The following is a 22,342-nucleotide window of genomic DNA, read 5'->3' as shown; positions in this document are numbered from 1 at the left end:
TGACATCACGGAGGTCGCTGTGTTCGCTGCTCGACCAGCTAAGCGGCGTTCAGTATCAGATTCTGACGTAATTGTCGCGTGCACCGCATTTTATACTGCCTCTCGAGCTCATCAGTATTTGCATGCGATTTGCATACTTCGCGATAATTGGCCAGTCATTTGGACTGGCGTTAGCCAATAGAACTTCAAGAAAGGTTGGAAGGGAAGGAGTTCCCATAACGGAGAAATGTCTCCGTGATGTCTCGTTCCCACTCTCAGGGAACCGAGGTTACCATAGTAACCGGAGACGTTTTTACCTCAGTTGAAGGGTTGCCACATTCTAGTCAGGATGGACAACACGGCTGTGGTTTTGTACCTGAAATGCCAGGGAGGGTTACGTTCCCGCCCCCTCTGCAGGCTGGCGAAACATGTTCTCCTTTGGGCTCAGACCAAGTTCCTCTCGGTCAGAGCAGCCCATGTTCCAGGTCACCTGAACTCAGGGGCGGACTTGCTCTCGAGACAGTCTAGAGGCCGGGGCCGGGGAATGGAGACTGCACCCCCTGGTGGTAAGTCTCATATGGCAGAGGTTCGGCCAAGCGAAAGTGGACTTGTTTGCCTCGAGCTTGACTACGCATTGCCCACTCTGGTTTTTCCTGTCTCCTCCGTCGCCTCTGGGTCTGGATGCTCTGGCTCACGAGTGGCCCAGGACCTGTCTGTATGCTTTCCCTCCGATCTGGCTGCTGCCAGTGGTTCTGTTCAGAGTACGGTCGGACAGAGTGGAACATTTGCTGTTGGTGGCCCCGTTGTGGCCCACTCAGAAGTGGTTTTCAGACCTGGTCAGTCTGCTAGTTGGTAGTGATGTTACGTTCAACACCGAAGCTTCGAAGCTTGTATCAAAAAAACAACACATTTCACATTGAAGCACTCTATCGGAGCTTGATTCGTTTTGAGAAAAGCATGTGATCTATGATGTCTGAAGCTGCATTCGCCTGAAAACCACGTGATTGCTTCAGTATCTGGTTCAAACGAAGCGAACCTCAGCACCGTTTCCTTTACATGATATTACAAATTTAATGTGTTAGCATTGTTTTTTTATTTATTTTTTAATCGTAATTTATATATTGAGCTCAAAAATTAACTTTGGCCATGAAATAACAGTCTAAGGACTGAGGCAGAGTTAAAATAAACAGATCATAGATTTAATTTATGAATTTATGTTTTATTTATTTTACTTATTTTTAGTGCCAGTACACCAACACAAATGAATGACTTTGACAACGACCATTATTCATATAAAATATAATAAAACAAAGAATCAGTTGTAGAACCAGATGTGAAACCACTGGCTGTAATGGAACATAACACTTTGGAAGGTGTTATTTATTTTTATGACCACTAGATGGCCACAGCATAAACTGTTTTGAAAAGCTTAGAGTAATGAACCTTTTTCCGATACAATTGTGTTGAACGCTTCGCTGGTTCAGAATGCTTCACTTCACCATCATTACTAGTCGGTCCTCCCTGGGAGGTTCCCCTCAGACACGACCTGCTGACGCAAGCTCAGGGTATGATTTGGCATCCTCGGCCGGATTTATGGAGGTTATGCGTATGGCCCCTGAGCGGAGTGTTCTAATGTGTTCCGGTCTCTCGGCTGAGATTACCGACTCCATTATTAATTCTAGGGCTTCCTCCACGAGACGCTTGTATGCCCTTAAGTGGAGACTTTTCGCCTCTTGGTGTAGGCAACGCAATCTGGACCCAGTCCATTGCCCTATCGCATCGGTACTGGAGTTTCTCTGAGGGGGTGACTCCTGCCACTCTTAAGGTGTATGTGACAGCCATATCTGCTGAACTCGTACCCATTGGGGGTGTTTCAGTTGGTCGTCATCCTCTGGTTTCCCGTTTCATGCAGGGTTTGAGACGGCTTAGACCTTTCCGCCTGGCACAAGTCCATTCTTGAGACTTATCTATTGTTTTGGAAGGACTGGCAGGCCATCCATTTGAGCCATTGGAGTCTGTGTCAGAGAAACTGTTGACACTTAAGATGGTTCTTCTGGTGGCGTTATACTTCCTGAAGAGAGTAGGGATCTGCAGGCTCTTTCCATCAGCCCTTCGTGTATGGACTTTGCCCCGGGGCTGGTTAAAGTCTTACTGCGACCCAGGCCTGATTATGTTCCTAAGGTCGCTTTGACTCTGTTTCGCTTTCAGCAAGTGGTCTTAGAGGGTTTCTCCCCTGCTGAGGCGGGGTCAGATAGTCCGAGTCTCTGCCCGGTGAGGGCATTGAATGTCTATGTCGACTGCACAGCCCAGTGGCGTGGATCGGACCAATTGTTCATGTGTTTTGGTGGTAAGAGCAGAGGGTCTTCTGTCACCAAACAGAGAATGTCACATTGGATAGTAGAGGCTATCTCTCTGGCCTATGAGGCGCGTGGCTTGACTTCGCTTCTAGGGGTGCATGCTCATTCTACAAGAGCAGTAGCAGGTTGGTCTTCTCCTAGCACCTTCATCAAGTTCTAGAGTATGGACGTGAGGTTGGCTCCTGGCTCCCGGGTTTTATCCGCTTGAGCAGACGCTTTCCCTGGTCTTCCAGCTATCCAAGGTACGTAATGCGTTATGGTGTAGCGTTCCCATAGCAATGACGTCATCGCAGCATTGAAGTGAACCTATGAAAGGGAATGTCTCGGTTACGTATGTAACCTTGGTTCCCTGAATAGGGAGCGAGATGCTGCGATGCTGGCCGTTCCGTACCTCTAATAGCGTTTCCTTCGTCATGTTGAAATCTGATGAAATAGCACGCAGCACGCTGATATAGCATACATGATGTAAGCGAAGGGCGGTGCTAAGCGCTATTTGGTCAATGAATTGCCGTGATGGTATAAGGGCTTCAGACATTCGTCACACCGGAGGTGTTCCCCGTCATCGCAGCATCTCGTTCCCTATTCAGGGAACCAAGGTTACATACATAACCGAGACGTTTTCCACTCCTCAACTTTGCTTACTTATTGTATCTGCATAGTAAACCGGGATAGGAGAAAGTAACTTAACATCTACAAATTACACCTGCTTTATCATTGTTAAAGTGCCCCTATTATGGGTAATGAAAGGTTCAAATTTTGGTTTTGGGAGTCCCCCACAACAGGTTGACATTCATGCAAGGTCAAAAAACACTTTCATTGTCTTATAATATGCATTTCTTTTTACCTTACTTGCTCAACGATGATTTGCTCAATGATTCATTTTTCCAAACCCCTACTTTGCGTGACGCTAATCTGCGGTGATTGGTCCGATTGGTCTCATTTCCATTTCATCATGCCTGTAATGCCTGATAAAGCAGCGTTTGTGAGCACAGTGCTGCTTTGTGTACAGCATTACCGGGGAAACCGCTCCAAAAGCGCCATCTAGTGACAAAGAATGAATTTGCATTTTCATTCAGACCAACGCGAAAAGTGGGCTGGCCATTTGCTAATGTTTCCTGTTGACGTCAACATGTAACAGCTTGGGATTCGTTTTAAAAACGACTCTTTACAAAGATTCAGAGTCGACTCTTTCTTTTGAGAGACAATAACTTTATACACGGTTCACTCTCAGATTTAAAACTTTGCAGGATGTTTTCATTCACTTAGAGATTAAAATCCATAATAGGGGCACTTTAAAGTCAATCACTGACTACTCTGAATTTTGACTCTGGTATACACCAATGGTAATACAGTGTCTATCTGTTCTTAACAAAAAGAAAAAAGGGTTTGTCACCTGATCAATCATATTTCTAGCTTCCTCCACTTCCTTATCTTGTGACTCTGTCTCAATTGTGTAGGTACCAGCATCACTCAGACTGTCCTCCTCCTCAGTTCGTGTCACCCTTGAGCCCTTAGTTTCAACACCACTAACTAACAGTGGTGAAAACGGTGGCACAGGTGACCCAGCTGAGCAGAGTAGGGAGGCACTAGAAACTGGAGACCTTCTTGGGGTTTGGGAAGGGACGGAGACAGGCGACGTTGCTGGAAGAAGAGACTGGGATAATGCAGGTAGTTGGGATGGAGAAGATGGGTATGATACAGATGAGGGTCCAGGTGGCTCTGCTGGGGAGGGTAAAAGAGTGTGTGATGGGGACATCATCACAGGTGGGGCAGACATGGGAGGTGAGGAAGTCTTTCCCGTATCCTTCAAGAACTCTGCGGTAAATTCCTGAGCTAGTTTGGACTTCTTGCCGGCACTCCCAAAAGGCTTAATGGTGATAGCTGGTGAAGAGCGAGACGAGGTCCCTAATAAAGATGTGCTGGTCCCACTGTCTTCTGTCTTCTCTCTCTTCAGTGAGCTTGATCGCTGAGAACCTCCATGGCTTGAACCTTTCAGTGGAACAGTGATTTGCTGCGTTGGAGGAACATGCCCGTGCACAGAGGCGGGCCTTTCCCCATGAGCCAGACCTTTCCGCCTCTCTAGTTTGGCCTTCAATGCAGAGTAGGAGTCAGCATGCGCAGAGTTGTGGGTAAAGGACTGTGACCGCTTCTTTCTGGGATTATCATCAAAGAACTCAATAATGAAGGCCTGCTGGGTGTGCGGCTCAGGGTGAATGGACTTAACCTCTGTCTGGGGAGGAGAAGAGGCTTCTTGAACAGGATGAACCTCGCTTTCATCAAGTTCTCCTTGATGGTATTTGTGTGGAGAGACTGACTGGGGATGATGAAACTTTTGCATTGAGACAGACTCTTGGGACAGAACTGATTCGGATGGTTCGGATTTCCTTGATTGAGCTGACTTGTGTGACTGTACTGATGATTGTGATTGCATGGAATGATGTGACTTGCTGCATTGTTCTTTCATTACAGGGTCTTCTGAATCACTCTGGGTTCCATCTTCATGATGGTGTCCTATTAAGTTTACAGATATAATTTAAATTATAGTCATTCTGATGCATTGATTTAAAGCAAATAATTATAAAGAGAATAATGTGATAAAAAGTCATTCAAATAATCATGCTTTGTAGCCTGTATTTAAATTCTGCAATAAAGAATTCTGCTAAAATCAGGACACAACATCGGGAATACAATTGAATAGTAGCTTGTTCATTATTTTCCAAAGTTTGCAGCTACCCTGCATCACTAAAGCCTGGAATACACTACACGACTTTTAAAATCTGAACAGACTTTTTAAACTCTAGGCATCATACATGAATCTGTCAACTCAAATCTGCAGACTGGCTTTGATTTTCGGCAATTAGCGTCAACTTCTCCAGACTGTAAATCAGTGGAAAATCGGGGCAAAAATCATGTAGTGTATTCCAGGCTTAAACCACACCTACCAAAAGCAGGCAACATAACCACATAATGAGTAATGAGGTGTTTATACAGCACACTTTTATTTTAGAACATTATGCATATAAAATTATATCTGAGTCTTACAGAAAGTGCATTTTTAATGTTAGCGCAAGATGTCTCTTACCTTTGAGCGTCCGAATATGCATCGCCAAGTCACTCTTAGTGCTGTACACATCCTCACACGGAGGCCGCCTGCACATCATACTGACATCACTCTGCACAAGCCAATCTGCCACCTTGATCTCAGCTGATAGAACCTCTGTGGGTGTGGCTACCAAAGAATGCTGCTGCTGTTTGCTACGCTGACGAGAGGAGAACTTAGTCACATGATCCTTGATTTTAATTTTGCCTGGCATGCAGTCGTCAAACTCTATAGTAAAAGAAGCGTGACTCTGGACAACTGGAGGTGTAGCTATTAGAGGAACATTGGTGTCTTTGGTTGGAATATCGATTAAATCTGTTGCTGGGGACTTGGGTTGTATATGGAACTCCTTTGTTGGAATTTCAAAATAACTGGGCTCTCTGTGGTATGGGTAGGTTGACTTGGCCTGGCCGTCATGGATCTCCTGAACAGAGATGTTAAATTCATCCTCAGCTGTCGGGTCCTCCTTTGTGATGTCTGTCAAGAGACACCCACACCAAACTTTAAATATGGTAAGACAAATGTCCATATCAATAAAACACAAAAGTGGCCATAAGTGAGGACAAGTGCTTACCTGAATGACTCTCACCTGACCTTCGTACTTCATTGTGTGCTTCCTTGTTCCCAGAGTCCTCCTCACCCCACCATGATGGCTGGCCATACAGTGGTGTTGGCCGGGGTACAGGTGACTCTGAAGAGGAACAATTACACAGGTAAAACTCAGAAAGAGAGGGGGTATAATTGATAAAGTGAGATGAAAAGCTGGGTACCATGCTAAGCACAATTTATTCAACAAGCAATTCCTGAAGTATCCAGAATTCCTGAATATCCAGTATACTGGATGAATTAGCATTATAGATTTTCCATATTATCAATCAAGTTTTATGAGTAGTGTTCAAACTACCAGAAAATGAGAATGACACTCCACACTTCTCTCAGTGGGTAAAAAGTATGTTTTTTGGAAATATATTTCTACCTGAAACAAGTTTTTATTGAGAAAATCTGAGCGTTAATTAGAATTTTTTGCTCAAGCATCTTTATTACACACGTTAACATAACTACAATAGAACAAACAATTACCACGTGCAAGCTTATCTAGGAATTAAATACATCACATTAAATGTTGTCCATTAATACTAAATTATTAATTTAGTATTATCAAATTATTATTTAATTATAATTATAATAACTAATATATTTGTTTATCTATTATTATTATTATTATTACAATTATTATTACTTCAATATTTTATCTAAACAGTAAAAAACCCTCATATCTTTCTTCCATTTCTATTTTTTCTCAAATTATAATTTTTTATAATTGTAACTGATAATATAACATGTAATAAAAAATATGACGTGTAGGAATGTATTCACTAGTGATTTCAGACTTTTAGACACCACTGTGTGCACATGGATTTAATGAGCTTTTCAACGTTTGGCTTTACAGGATGCGAGGTGCATGAGCCATGTGGTGCAGACTGCTCATTGATGGACATGACAGTGCATTGCCAGCAGCTGGACTAAGGCACAAGGATTATCTTTAGTATCTGTCACTTGACCAAAAGCTCAACTGGGAGGGGTTTACAAATAAATCAGGTCACTGTACTACAGCCTTACTGATAAGCAGAGATTAACAAAGGCTGTGCTAACAGATAGAATGTTATTGTCAGATATCCATGTTACAAAGCATTTTGTTTTATCACTCTCTCACTTTTTCTCCTGACTTTGGTCATACTTGATCACTCTCACCTGTGAGACTCTTGCGTTCAGAGCGCTCTAATTTGGACTTTTCCTCCTGCAGGTTCTGTTGCTTGCTTTCTGTAGATTTTATGCCCATTTGCAGCTGACTGGTGTACTTCTCATGCTGACACAGCAGGGGGCAGTCAACCAAAAAGAATACATTTATAAATATATAAATATATATTACATAGAACAGAAAATAGGCACATATACACACAAAAACAGATAAAAGCATACCTTGAGGGCCTCTTCGGGGACTTTATGTTGACTCTTTTCAAGAATATACACATGTGAATGTGCTCTTAATGTTAAGTCAATGTATTATAATTTGCATGTATATAATCTTTAATGTATACAACTCTACAAACAAGAAGATCTTAAGCAAGAACTCAAGGCCAAAAAAAAGCTATAACAGCTAACCTGGAAAAAGGATATCATATCCAAAACGAACAATGTCCGACAGCTTGAGGGTTATGTATGTTTGGTCTGGAATTCTCAAGTCATTCACAAAGGTCTGAAAAAGAAAAGAAGAAAAACAAATGAAGCTGTATATGTGCTTGAGATACAGGAAGGCCAGAGTTATTATGCTTTTATCCAAAACAGAAAATGAGAACATGTTCCTTAGAAATGAGGATCATCACAAGAAATATGTCAAGAGTTAACGACATTCAGAGTACAGAATCTACTTCTGTGTTTCGCAGAAGAAAGAAATGCATAGTTTCAGAACAATGTGAGGTGATATGAGTGATGACAGAATATTTGCGTGAACTATCCCTTTAAGAAAGCTTCCTATCCTAACCATAAATCATTTGTCACTGGAACTTGGTCTGATACAAGGGTTAATTGATCGTATCTGTACTGCAGTGAGGGCATCTGCAACAGCATCCCAATGGCTGTTACCTACGTCCATTTATTTTCTAAACCAAGGGGAGAAATCATTCAGTCTTTCACAGATAACATCACGGTAGTCTGGAAAATGCAGTCATGTGTTCATGCCTATATTCTGAGTTTCAGTCACATTTGCTATGTTGCTTACCCCATTTAAACTTCCAAGATCCTTGACAAGGTGCTCATCTGTGGCAGGGTTATAGTTGATAACAGCATGTTGTTTATCCACACTACGAGACTAAAGGAAGAAAAACATGTTTACATCCGACATCTTGCTTATTCTTGAATCCAACTCCACCGGAAATTATAATGTTAGCATAGGTTGGATATTTACAGTTGTTCAACAAATCCCACATTTCTGCTTCATGAATCTTACCTGTGTGTGGCTTGCAAATACTGTGTGTGATAATTTGGCCACACAAGGGTACCACTAAAGTAACATTTAGAATAATAAAGTATTAATATGTTGTAGTCATTTGTCTTTTAAGGTGAGTGTAAGAAAAGAATGTCAGATGATTCCTTCAACTTTTTCTTAAATGTCTGAACTGACACAATGTGGTATGGAAAATGCTGTAAGCTAAGTGCACCTACACTGTTTACATAGTTCCTTGCATTAACTGATTAACAGTTCACTTGGTACCACATATGAACAAATTCTTAGGAGCAAAGCTCAACTAAATCTTAAGTAAATAGTGCATTAATATACCCACTAATTAATGGGAGTGGTCATGTTGAATGACATCATTATCCTGGCTACACTGTGGATGGTGCAGTTCATGGGTCTGTATGGTGACGACTAGTGTGTGACCTGTGTTTTGTAAAGTTGTAGGAGGGCTGTACCACAGGTCCAATCAAACTATTCCTCCCTTTGGAAGGGTGCCTTGTAAGGAAGATTGGCTGACCAGAACTGACAACAAATTAGAACAACCCTGACTATGATCTGCAATGCTTTACTTTAGTTTCTTTACTTTAGCAAGTAAACTATACCCATTTTTTTCTGATGTCCACAGGGGTTGTCATGGTTATTCAAGATTATACCCCTGTGTGTTACAGAGATTGACACAAAATTGTAAACTGGAGTGAGATACTGGAGAGAAAACTAATAAACCCTTCGTTGACTGAAGGTGATTTCTCATAGAAATATAGGGACTTGGTTTCTGCTGACTCTGCAAGACCCTGTTCAGTTATGGAATACCCCCTTTCCCCTGGCTCTTGCCCACACTCAGATGTTAGTGGAGGGGGACGGACCCTGACCTAATTATGCAGAGAAGACAAAGTGTCTGTCATTGGAGTCATGCTTCTACAACTTAAGGTCTTTGAGGACTTCAAGAATCATGTGCTGGATCTCTGCTATGTACTCTGCTTCCTTACTTTTAATCACACTTCAGGTTCAGTTAAACACTCAAAATATGAGGAGTATGTTTATATTGAGAGGAAGAATACAACAAAATTTTGTTAAGGTATTAAAATAAAATTTTTCATGATATGAAAACACAATTCAATTATAGTTGACCATGTTCTTGTGTATGGAATGACCATGAAAGAAGTTGGTCTACAGGGTCATCTACAGGGTTTTTATGCTACTTACACATACAGTATAATTACAGTACATAGTAGCAGTACTTTAGATGAGAGAACTTTCACTATTCTATGTACAGTAAATACTGTAGCACACATTGTACACCATCAAACTATTGTACTGTTGTAACTGTTGAATTGATTTGTAGCTAAGTTCTTCTTACATATACTATATTTTTATAGAATGAGGTAGTCAAAGTCTTTTGTCAGAAGTCTAAGAAACTGCTATAGTATGGCAAATAAGGTCATTACCAGCAAGGAGCAATTTGGCAGAGGACGCTGAATTTTTATTTATTTCTTTATCTTTTTATTTATTTTAAGTAAAGTCATTGACAGTATTGTGTGTTTATAGTCAATTATTTGGCATTTAAACTTTTCTAGTACTTTTCATCTACTGCAAGATCTCTTTACAGTAGTTTAGTAGTTTAATGTAAACCTTTCTTAGAGTTTGTTTTTGAACTTCACTGTCTCTGCTCCCCTCTATTTATGTTGTATACTGTAATAGACATTGATTTGCAAAATTATTCCCGTTTCCCAAAAGAAGGTTTTTGCAATTGTGTTTTGAATTATCTCAATAGTGTTCTCTAGGCAGTGAAGTACATCTACACTTACATTTAGTCATTTAGCAGACACTTTTATCCAAAGCGACTTACAAATGAGGACAATGGAAGGAATCAAAATCAACAAATGAGCAATGATATGCAAGTGCTATGACAAGTCTCGGTTAGCCTAACGCACTACACATAGCAAGTTTTTTTTTTCAATATATATATATATACAGTATATATAGTTTGATTCAGAAAAAAAGAAGATATTTTTGAATGTACGTTTTTTGACTAAAATAATAGATTTTGACCTGGAAGTTTGAGGTTTGTACATGTTGGTTTGAAATTGTGTTTATAGTTGTGAGGAAATGGTGAGTTGTTAAATGAATTATATGTTAACGATCAAGAAAAACTGTAAAACGCTTCAGTTGTCTATTACGAACAAATCAGACTGCAGAACAGTCTCCAGTCTTTCACACTTTCTTTGGCAGATGTAAGGTATCTTTTACAGTAGATAAAACTAATAAATAGTTTCTTTACTGTTATCTTTACTGATACATAACATCTCAATTGACCCTTCGAAAAGACCCGCCCCCTTCGTTACTGTTGCTACTGTATGTCCGACAAGCCATGGTGCTCTCACGCCACACATCATGTTCTCACGCAGTAAAAAATACATCACGGAGAAAAGAATAAACTGAAAATGCACCGATAGACAAGACAGAGCAGGTTACTTTAGGTATGAATATAATTCTCAGCTTTCAAATTGTCATTTTTTTAAAGGGGTCATAGGATGCTACATGCACTTTTACAAGTTGTTTGAACTGAAATGTGTGTTGGCAGTGTGTGTACACAACCACCCTATAATGATAAAAATCCCCCCAGTGGTTTTTTTTAATCTCGTCAAATGTTTTCCCCTTTCTCAAATCGAGCCGATCTCAGATGCCTGTCTGTGTGATTGTTATTTATTTAATCTGTTATTTATTTATTTTAAAATATTTTCAATTTGTGTTGTAAGATGTATTATGTAAATGAATGTTTTTAAACAAAACTATTTATTTTAAATGTTTTATTTTTTATTATGTATTTATTTTCATCTAATTTATTTATAGTTTTTGCTTATACAACGTTTCTTATACATCTTTGGGTAAGAAAGTTTCTGTCTAGATGGAACATCAATTTAAGTTTATACACCATTCATATTAGACTAAATAACACGGGAAACAATTAATGTGTCAAAACCTAATATAAAACAAATATTGTACATAAAGCTTAAGGTTTTAGATGTTTTAATGTCGTAAAATATCCAATATATCATCCCTGACATGTTTAGGAACACTTGAACACTGCAGGACTCAGAATTAGGCATAAATAATACTTTTTACAATATAATTATTCTCTAATGTTCTCATGTTTATCCAAATCTAAATGTTTGTCCAAAGTGATTCGCAAATTAGGGAAAACGTTTCATTTATTTTCGTATTTAAATATAATATATATATATATATATATATATATATATATATATACGAAGAAGAAGAAGTAGTCGTCAGGTTTGTCTGAAGCCAAAGTTTGATTCAGAAAAAAAGAAGATATTTTTGAATGTACGTTTTTTGACTAAAATAATAGATTTTGACCTGGAAGTTTGAGGTTTGTACATGTTGGTTTGAAATTGTGTTTATAGTTGTGAGGAAATGGTGAGTTGTTAAATGAATTATATGTTAACGATCAAGAAAAACTGTAAAACGCTTCAGTTGTCTATTACGAACAAATCAGACTGCAGAACAGTCTCCAGTCTTTCACACTTTCTTTGGCAGATGTAAGGTATCTTTTACAGTAGATAAAACTAATAAATAGTTTCTTTACTGTTATCTTTACTGATACATAACATCTCAATTGACCCTTCGAAAAGACCCGCCCCCTTCGTTACTGTTGCTACTGTATGTCCGACAAGCCATGGTGCTCTCACGCCACACATCATGTTCTCACGCAGTAAAAAATACATAACAAAATCACCAAAAAACTAAAATATAAAAATTAAAACCAATTCAAATTATATATATATTCAATATTCAATATATATATAACTTTGCATTATAAAAACATGAATTACTACATTTACATATACAATGAGTTAAACATGGATGTAATAATGAACATAGCAGTCGTCATTTACTCCCGACATCTGAGCCGCTGAACTCGCAGTGGATTATGTTTGTTTTTGAAGGGAATGCTCCCCCGATCTGCCTAAATGTGTCTATGTTCTTAAGACCCTAAAGAATCATATCAACTTCTGGAAAATGGGCATCCTATGACCGCTTTAAAGAAATTCAAACAATAAATGCCGCTTTGTGGCTCTTTAATGTGTCATGACAGATTGCTGTAGTGCCTCGATCAGTTCATGCGGCATGTGAACCGATCATCCTTCCTCTTTACTGATTATAGCATGAAATAAACATGAATGAACACCAGAAGGTATCTTGTTTCAATAGCAGAAAGATGTCAATATACATTTTTCAAGTTCAAGTCCACCGACATTAATCTACTCTCCTGTCTATTTTGTTTATCGGGCAAAAATGGTAGATTCTTCGTTATGATAGGTCAGATCGCCCATCAGTCAAAGTCTCTGTGAAGGGTCAATTAAGCCTCTTGTATCTGTTGGTTTACAGTTCAAGATGAAATTGGAGGTTCATTACAATTGCCCGTCTTATCCAGGTCTTTAGAAGCTGTTTTGAGGTGGTCCCACATTTAGGTGATTTTCATCCTTCCAAAAAAGCTCACTAGTCTTCCTTGACCAGCCCCAGCACTTTACATTCTGCATGCATGGTAGTGGTCTCACTGTGCATTGAAATAATTTATTCACATTCAGCACATGAGCAATATCCAAAACCAACTGACCAGATTTAGCCAATTTAACAATTTAACAGCTCCTTTCATCTGGCCATTTTCACAATCTAACATTTAATAATATAGCCTTTCTACTAATATAACACAGCCCATCTAATAATATAAGTAAGCAATAAGGTACGAGAGGCCGTGCTGTATCGTGAATAAATCACGGCTGAAGGGCGTTGTTAGGCACGACGCGAAGCGAATGTTACTTTTTTATTTTATTTTATAACATCTAATAATACCTGACACATAGTGATTTATTGATTTATAGCCTGGGAATAATAAATGCTAATTTGGTATGACCACTTGGCATGACCAAAAATGACATCAGCACAATTTGGTATGTTTCATTGCATCATGACAAATCATACAACTGAAACTTGCAACATTAGTTCTACACTCCACAACTTAACAACATGCATATTATGTTGTATACTGTAATAGTCGTTGACTTGCAAAATCTCTAAGGGGTATTTGATAAATATTTAACAAAATGTTAGAGATAGATATGCAAGATATGATAGATATGCATATCTAGATAGATAGATTTTAATCAGTAATCATAGTCAGATACAAACAGGGACACTGTTCAAGAAGCTGACCCTTGTTATTTTAGGAAGCACAGTGAGTTTTGGCTCACACCAGTTGACCTTTACAAGGTCATAAATCTGGTCTCCCACCAACAGCAGGGCCAGATTAAGCACACATAGGGCTATAGCAAATCCCTTCATAGTATCCTATCTTGGTGCCACATGTTTTCTACCACAGGAACAATTCGTACTTTTAAAATAATCAAATATCAAACACAGAGATACAATGAATATATGTATCATAAATATTCCCGGATACAACACATAAATGCATTAACACCAGGAATATAAATCAAAGCAAACAGGTTTTCAGAAACAGCAACAACTTTTGCACATAGGACTGCCTTAAGGAGTTTACTTTAAATAGTTTCATTATTAGAAGATGTTCTTTCTGTCGCTAGAAGAGTATCATCAGGGCCATAAATGTTTTGCTGGCTTAGGGCAATTAGAATAAATTAATAAATTAATAAATTAATTAAAAAATAGACGGAAACAAATAATAGATATTGTTGAATATACTGCAAATGCATTTAACAATATTAATATGCCTTTGTAATATTAATATATTAATATATACAATATTAATATGCCTTTATATTAATATGCCTTTATATTACAATATTTATATTACAGGCTCTTAATTATTGAAATAATATTTTACTTCAAATAAACTAAAACAACCTCTATAAAAGTGACCTTTATATTACACAATATTTAATATATGTACCCTATACTAATAGTGACATTAACAATAAATACCATAATTCCATATTTCTACAGTGTTAGTAACTGCATGGTAAATAGCAGTGCTGTGTGGACTGAAATGCTTGTATTTACCGTTTTGTACAGTTTACCTCGACACATCATTCTACATTATCTGAGCTATTTAAGAGCCTTAATTGTATTCACAAATGTGGTTAGACACGCTTTTTTATATTTCAATGGAAGTGCAAATGAAAATCCTACCTGCAGCATTAGCTCGCAGTCCTCCCGGCCAACAAAGATCATTTCCCGTGGCAGACGGTGACGAGTACCAGAGCTGCTGACCAGGAACCATGATGTCACGCTCATCTTTGTTTCTCAGAGAAACCCCTTTGCATCCTGTGACATAAAACATAAAAACATAACATGAAAGACTGTATGTTTGTTAAGGAGAAATTTTATTTAATACTTTAATATCAGAGGTCAAGTCAAGTTATTTATCATAGTCAAGTAACCACTTAAGTCATGTCCAATTAGCTTATTATTAGCTTATGATGTCATATTATATAAGTATGCAATAAACACGAATAGGTTAAAAGCTAGGACAGTGTTAATTCATTTTCATTTACCGGGAAATTTCATTTTGCTTATTGTGTTAATGTCCATAAGGACATGTTTCACATTATTCAGTTTTTGAAAAGTTTTGAAATATAAATAAAACTGGGCACAATCAAAATGTACCACAGTTCATTATAACACAAAGGTTAAATTCAATGCAGAGCAATTATTAGCCAAAACCACTTATTTACACCCTTAATGATTAATTCCTTTTAAACCCAAACTCACCAAAAAATCTGAGTCTATTCTACCTGAAAACCTTAGCAGGTTAATTTGATGAAAGTATTCAAATAAATTCCAGCCTCATCTGTAATAAACTGGGAATAAACCATCATATCTCCATGCTCCATCGTACCAGTGAATGACAACAGAACTGTGGAAAATGTAAGACAGATTTTTTTAAATGTTAGACAGCACTGAGTGATCTGGTACACAGTACAGCATGTAATTCAGTTAAGGCTTAAATAATTCACCCTAATTAGGTCTGTGAGTATGGTCATTACTTAATTCTCACAATTGTGCAGGACTTCATGCACGCTAAGACAGAGCTATTAGACATAATGTGTTCTTGTTGTATGTTCTCCACAAAATGGATGCTTAACCGTTGCATATTTGCTGACAGTGTTAAACACGTTATTAGATAAGACAGCTGTCTAGACATGTTACGTCGGAATAATATTTTTGAGAGGGCAAAGGATTTTCTAGAAAATGCAGCTGTAATGAAAGATAGTGAGAGAGGGGGTAATTGAGATTTACACTGCCGATAAAAAAAATAAATAAATAAAAGAAATATATATATATGCCCAAATTCATATCAACTATGCTTCTTAGTATGTACAGGTCTGTGGCATATATATATATATATATATATATATATATATATATATATATATATATATATATATATATATATATATATATATATATATATATATATATATATATATATATATATATATATATATATATATATATATATATATATATATATATATATATATATATATATATATATATATATATATATATATATATATATATATATATATATATATATATATATATATATATATATATATATATATATATATATATATATATATATATATATATATATATATATATATATATATATATATATATATATATATATATATATATATATGCCACAGACCTGTACATACTAAGAAGCATAGTTGATAAATGAATTTGGGCAGAACACACTTTGGTATTTCAGCAGGCCTGCACAAATAATTAATTTTTCATCTGTTCGCCGTAGAATCAATCATTCACGTCATTCACGCACATTGTTAGTGAACAATAGGATTTAGCATGCAAGCATAGTTTTGTGTGTTTAATGTCTGTCACATTTGCAATAAATCGGGCCTATGTCTGCTTCATACGATCATCATAATTGACTCAGAGCAGCAGTGAGCAGCAATGATTTGGTAATGGAGTGATCAGCTGCTGTCGCACCAGCACATATACGCCTTCTGCTGTCTTACTCTCCTTATTTACATCAGATATCAATGTGACATCAGTAACCTATGCATGGACCAAATACACGAATATTTAGCCATATTGATTTTCATGGCTGAATTAAGACACCTCTCCGATATGAGATTATCGTTTATCAAGCTGCTCAGTATTCTGTACAAGAACTCGCTGCACGTATCAAAAACATTAACCCTTCTACACTGTGAAATGTGATAAATCTAGTGCGAATCTGGCCTTTCATCTTCAGCCCCTGATGATGCTGAATATCCTCCGACCTTACCTACAATACTCCAGATGCACTGATCTCTCCCAGATAAACAAAAGAACTGTCCCCTTCCGCAATACTATAGGCGCTTCCTCGACTACACGATGTTATTTTGCGAAATCCAGTTAAATGATCGTAGATTCTCATCAGTGTTGTGGCTCCATGTAGACTACACCCTCTCCCGTTAGACACAGATCACGCTGTCAGGGCATCTGCGTCCAGCGCCGCCACCGGTGCATTTCTACAGCAGAATACTGCAACACCACTGAACCACCAAGCATCCGACTCGGTGTCCAGTATATGAAGACACTGGCCTTTTCCTAGGCTCCAGAGGGGGGAATATATAAATAAAATACAAACAAACAAACAAACAAATATTCATATAGCCCTATATTTTCTTATTAGTGCTGTCAAACCACGATTTTTCGCATACAAAATAAAAGTTTTTGTTTGCATAATATATGTGTGTGTGTTCTGTGTATACTTATTATGTATATATAAATACACACACATACAGTATATATTTTGAAAATATTTACATGTATTTAGGCTACATGTCTATATTTACATTTAGTCATTTAGCAGACGCTTTTATCCAAAGCCACTTACAAATGAGGACAATGGAAGCAATCAAAATCAACAAAAGAGCAATGATATGCAAGTGCTATAACAAGTCTGTTAGCTTAATGCAGTCCACGTATAGCAAGGTTTTTTTTATTATATAATAAATAAAAAGAAAACAGATAGAATAGAAAAAGAACAGAGCAAGCTAGTGTTGAAGCCTTTTTTGCTTTTGTTAATTGTATAATAAATAAAAATAAAACAAATAGATAGAATACAAAAAGATTAGAAAAGCTATAGTATTAGTTTTTTTTAAAGAATATAATTAGAATAGAGAGTGCTAGAGGGTCAAATAAAGGGGTCATATGATTATGGTAAGGGGCATAACATTTCTGTCACACGCTTGAGGTATTCGGCCAATCACAACGCACTGGATAGCTGGCCAATCAGAGCACACCTCGCTTTTCAGACCGATGAGCTTTGTAAAAATCGATGCGTTTCAGAAAGGCGGGGCATAGAGGAGAAACAATAATGTACAGTATGTGGAAAATAATTATGTAAACAAAAACTTTTATTTTGGATGCGATTAATCGCGATTACTCGTTTGACAGCACTAGTTCTTATATAGGCTACGTGTTGTAAATTTTTAAGTATTAATCAACATTTGCATTATATATTGCTTAAGAGATTTTTTGTTAATATGCTAAACATTTAAGTAGTTACAAAGTAGTTACACAGTAGTTACAAGTTAAGTGTTTTAAAATAGCTTACACACTAAAAGTTGTACTTTAGGCACACTTAGTGAAACCATTCTTCACACCAAGTCCGCAAAACTTCAAGCACATTATCTGCTTTGCACTCAGTGTGCCATTTAAACGCCACACTTATTTACTGCTTACCCACACCCAATGATAGAGTGAAAACATCTACAGTATACATAACTTGTTCATTTAGAAATCAAAACTCAATGTTTTGAGGAAGAAATAAATTATTTTTACCCCTTGCATTTTTTTACAGTGGAAATATACCTAATTTGTTCATTTAGAAATCAAAACTCACTGTTTTGAGAAACAAATTTTTCACCCTTTCAGCATTTCTGTACTGTGTAATTCTATGTAAATACTGAAGATGCATACAAGTTACTTATATTTGTGATTGTTTCAAAGCAGTAGTTATTCAAATTCTGCTGTAAAGTGTACAGCTCGTCAGTTCAGTGTTAATTAATTCAGTTCAATGTAAAGTTTATCAATTTTGCATGCACACTGTACATACAGTGTATTTTTGTACGTGTACGTACCGTATGACAAACTCCTGTGCACTCCACTGCACAATGAACAAGCAAAGTCAAAAGATAGTAGTGTTTTTCATTTGTCATATCCATGTGTAGTTTGGCATGTACCTGTATATAGTTAATCATTTGATGTTTGTGTGTTGAGTTACTATGCAAAAACAAAATTTTAATGAGTAAAATAATTTTAAAAGTGTTTGCTTTTGCAAGAGATGTGCAATGTTGTGTGCATATTTTGTGTAAGTTTAAAGAAAAGGAGCCATTGTTTCAGAAACTGTGTAAGCATTCAAAAAAAATAAAAAAATAAAAATATATAAATGAAATTTATCACAATAAATTATATTTATATTTATACACAATAAATTTATCACATTTTTCATTGTGATTTATCACAATAAATCACAATACTTTGAATCATATAGTCTGTGTCTTAAATATATTTAAATTGATGCTACATAAACTGATCTCAAACTAATACTGTATATTCTCAATTTCGCCAATTGCATGTTCATTATAATAATAATAATAATCCATTACATTTGCATAGCGCTTTTCTAGGCACTCAAAGCACTTTACATTGTGAGGGGAAATCTCCTCATCCGCCACCATTAATTCTTCTAGAGGTGTGAGACATCAATATACTGTATACGAGAGGATATGGTCTTGAATAATAATAATAATAAAAAGTATTTTTTATGACACAAACAAAAGCAAGAGGATAAGGTCTTTAATAAAAAAAAGTGATTTAATTTTTTCAAAACGTATAATATTTTTGTCCCTCACTCTGCTTGTCACAAACGAGACTCCCGCCGTGCCTCCCGCTCACCACCAGAGGGAGCTCTCTCCCGAGTTTTGAACTTCATCCGGACTACACACACATACACACACACTCACATACCTGGCTCTGATTGCCCCTGCATCTGACTCTCGTTAAGTGGACTATTTAATCAGCTCTCAGGCTCGCCCTCATTGCGAAGTCTTGTATTTCCCCGGTGTACATTTCTGAGCGTTTCTTCCCGTGTCTGGCCTCTCTGTTTATTCCCGTACTCTTGATATTGTTCTCTGATTACTGATTGTTTGCTGCCTGCCCCGACCCTTTTGCACGTCCCTGACTAACGATTTGGCTTCTCTCCTCTGTTGTGTTTGCTGGTGTTTGACCTTGTCTGTTGATTACGATTTCAATAAAGCTGCAGATGGATCCTCACTCTGTTGACGTCTCGTTACACTGCTAAGAAGAAAATAACTCAAATAACTGTTATTTAATAATAAACTCATGTTTTTTTTAGATAAACATCCACAATTTGAAAATGGAGTGTATTAATTCCAAATGTTTAATTGTTAGTGAAGTAGAAAAACTTTTATAAAATATAAAATCAAGTAGAAAAAAAATAAAAATATTGTGATACACATTACCAACCAACATTCAATTATATTTCAGGGTTTCATTTTTCAAATACGGACCAAATCCATTCTCAGCAATGCTCAGTTTTTGTTAGTTTTATCTAAAGTTTTATCTAAGGGGCAAAATGCAGAAACATGCTTGTCATATTATTTATATTATTATGCAACTTTTAAAATATGCTACATTTGCAGAGGTTTGCAAAAAAAAACAAAAAAAAACTTGAATTTACAGCATTGACAAGTTGTTGACGTCAATTTAAAACAAATAATCATAATTTATCCCAATGTCTTTAATAAAACATTAAACACACTCAAATAAAAGCCAAATAAATGGTTTTGCTTGAATTAACTGCAGCATATTTTACAAAATGTATATGTAAGTTTAGTAACGGATTCCTTGTAATAAAATTCTTAAATAAATTCATGTAATACAACATTAAAATGACAATAAATATTGGGTACCATGCAACATGTAAACAAAAAAAATACAAACTTTTAAATTATAAATCCATGTAAGAATGCTATTAAGTTAATTAAATTGATTGGTTGGCTATTTTAGTTTATGCTGTATAACCATTTCCCCTTATGATAACAAACTCATATGAAGACTCATTTTCTTTTGCTTTTTTGACAATTGAGAGTCATGAAAAGTGTGAATAAACTGCAGGGACAGATCTTATAAATCTTGTAAATTGCATTGACATAAAAATTACTTAACTAATTAACCTCTGTTACCACTAGCTGAAACCTTCAGTTCATCGCTGTTAATTTCATGCAAATAGTGATGTCCTCAACTGGGCAAAACAATCTACTATACCGCATTTCTAGCTGTTCTGTTTGAGAAAAATCTGAGTAGAGAGTATTTTGGCAAATGCTTTGAATCTTTTGAAAGACCATTCTATCTAAAAGGTAATCAAAACAACCTTTAAAAAAACTTCTTATACTGAAACATAAGTCTCTAATATAACTGTAATTCATCACTTCTTTGGTATTAGGTTATATTGTGTCCTCATAGGACACAACCGTGATACACTACAGTCATACTTAAGGACCACATTTTAAGTACAACTTAAGTAGAAAAATGTGGGTAAGAAAGTAATACAGGTTTGGAACAACATGGGAGTGAGTAAATGATAACAGAATTTTTATTTTTGGTGAACTATATCTTAAAATTTAAGAATCAGTGCATTTGTAAAAATGTACAAATGACTAACAGAGACTCAATCCTGTTTCAAAAACCTAGCAATATGCAATAAAGAATTGGACTGAATAATGATCACTGATAAAATCTTTACATTGTTAATCCAGTATTCTTTTGTAGAAGGGTGTTACTACAAAATAAGTATAGTGCAGCAATAGCTATGGATAAGTTATTAGCAGTGTCTCAGTGGAGTGTATTTGTGTAGAAAGTGTGTTATTAGGAATGAGGAAAGGTTCACCCCAAAATCTAAATTCTGTCATCCTTTATTTAACCTCATCTTGTTCCAAATGTGGTGACTGTCACACTATGTCTACACAAGCACTGTAATGTGACACTACAAAAGCAAACAGAACCTATTATAACTAGTGATGCTGTCTACACTGGACAAAGCACAACACAACAAATATCCAACAGGAAACTGATGCCCTGTTCCATCTTTGGTGTACTCCATGCACTTCTATTACTTCTGCCAACTGGTCGAATGGATCTGAAACGTTCACTTTGATACATCCAGTGTAGAAAATCTGAAGCTGATGCAGTAGTGTGGACATGATGTGAAGCTCCAAAAATGACTAAATTAAAGTTTTGCCAGGATATTAAAAAAGTCTATTTAGGTTTCACATAAGGAACAAAGTCAAACTGATTTGGAATGACATGGGGGTAAGTAAATTATCACAAAAATGTCTAGGTCAAGTATTCTTTTAAAGAGTTTTTATGCTGTGCCACTGGCAGAATATGAGAACTGAGGGAAGTGGGGTCTTCTATCACTGTCGAAGGACTCCATGTTTTCATCTGGAAAAAAAGTCATACTTAAAACAACACAGAAGAAATACTGTACATTTTTCATTGGTCATGCTTTTATCTATTTATTTTTTTTCTATTTTATAGAGCAACCTGTAAATCACCACTAGGTGGTGCCTTCGTTATTATCCAAATACCTGTTAAGTGAGAATTTTTAACATGTACTGTAAGACAGGGGCATCACCTTGGCCTGGGGGTGTGATGGTGATGGTCTGCCCTGTAAACTCCACATCAAAATAGCGAGTGTCTGTTTCTGAGGTTACCTGGGGCTTAAAGGGTGGTACAAGCTGTGGAGAAACAGATATATATATATATATATATATATATATATATATA

At 36.6% G+C, this 22,342-nt stretch overlaps 2 protein-coding genes across 5 annotated transcripts in view; both read right to left on the bottom strand.

Annotated features, from left to right (window-relative positions):
• cep170bb (centrosomal protein 170Bb) overlaps positions 1–16,940 on the bottom strand; it is a 32,795-nt gene extending 15,855 nt beyond the window's left edge. For 2 of the 3 annotated variants that reach the window (XM_016521855.1, XM_016521856.1), the window contains exons 1-9: positions 16,770–16,940; positions 14,639–14,773; positions 8,216–8,305; positions 7,615–7,693; positions 7,417–7,475; positions 7,189–7,303; positions 6,026–6,127; positions 5,419–5,937; positions 3,730–4,847 (exon numbers count right to left, since the gene is read on the bottom strand). In XM_016521855.1, the coding sequence (XP_016377341.1) occupies positions 3,730–4,847; positions 5,419–5,937; positions 6,026–6,127; positions 7,189–7,303; positions 7,417–7,475; positions 7,615–7,693; positions 8,216–8,305; positions 14,639–14,743 (2,187 nt within the window). In that variant the 5' untranslated portion in view covers positions 14,744–14,773; positions 16,770–16,940. Of the gene's footprint in view, positions 1–3,729; positions 4,848–5,418; positions 5,938–6,010; positions 6,128–7,188; positions 7,304–7,416; positions 7,476–7,614; positions 7,694–8,215; positions 8,306–14,638; positions 14,774–16,769 lie in introns of all 3 variants that reach the window. The other variant, XM_016521857.1, reaches the window with a different exon arrangement.
• Positions 16,941–21,197: 4,257 nt separating this feature from the next.
• LOC107715681 (RAC-alpha serine/threonine-protein kinase-like) overlaps positions 21,198–22,342 on the bottom strand; it is a 16,244-nt gene continuing 15,099 nt past the window's right edge. For both annotated transcript variants that reach the window (XM_016521852.1, XM_016521853.1), the window contains exons 13-14: positions 22,191–22,293; positions 21,198–21,997 (exon numbers count right to left, since the gene is read on the bottom strand). In XM_016521852.1, the coding sequence (XP_016377338.1) occupies positions 21,918–21,997; positions 22,191–22,293 (183 nt within the window). In that variant the 3' untranslated portion in view covers positions 21,198–21,917. The remainder of the gene's footprint in view (positions 21,998–22,190; positions 22,294–22,342) is intronic.

This window comes from Sinocyclocheilus rhinocerous, unplaced genomic scaffold (assembly GCF_001515625.1).
Source record: "Sinocyclocheilus rhinocerous isolate Xijiao unplaced genomic scaffold, SAMN03320098_v1.1 scaffold270, whole genome shotgun sequence".
NCBI lineage: Eukaryota > Metazoa > Chordata > Actinopteri > Cypriniformes > Cyprinidae > Sinocyclocheilus > Sinocyclocheilus rhinocerous.
Note: the sequence above shows the minus strand (reverse complement) of the source record. Positions and strands in the feature narration are given on the sequence as shown.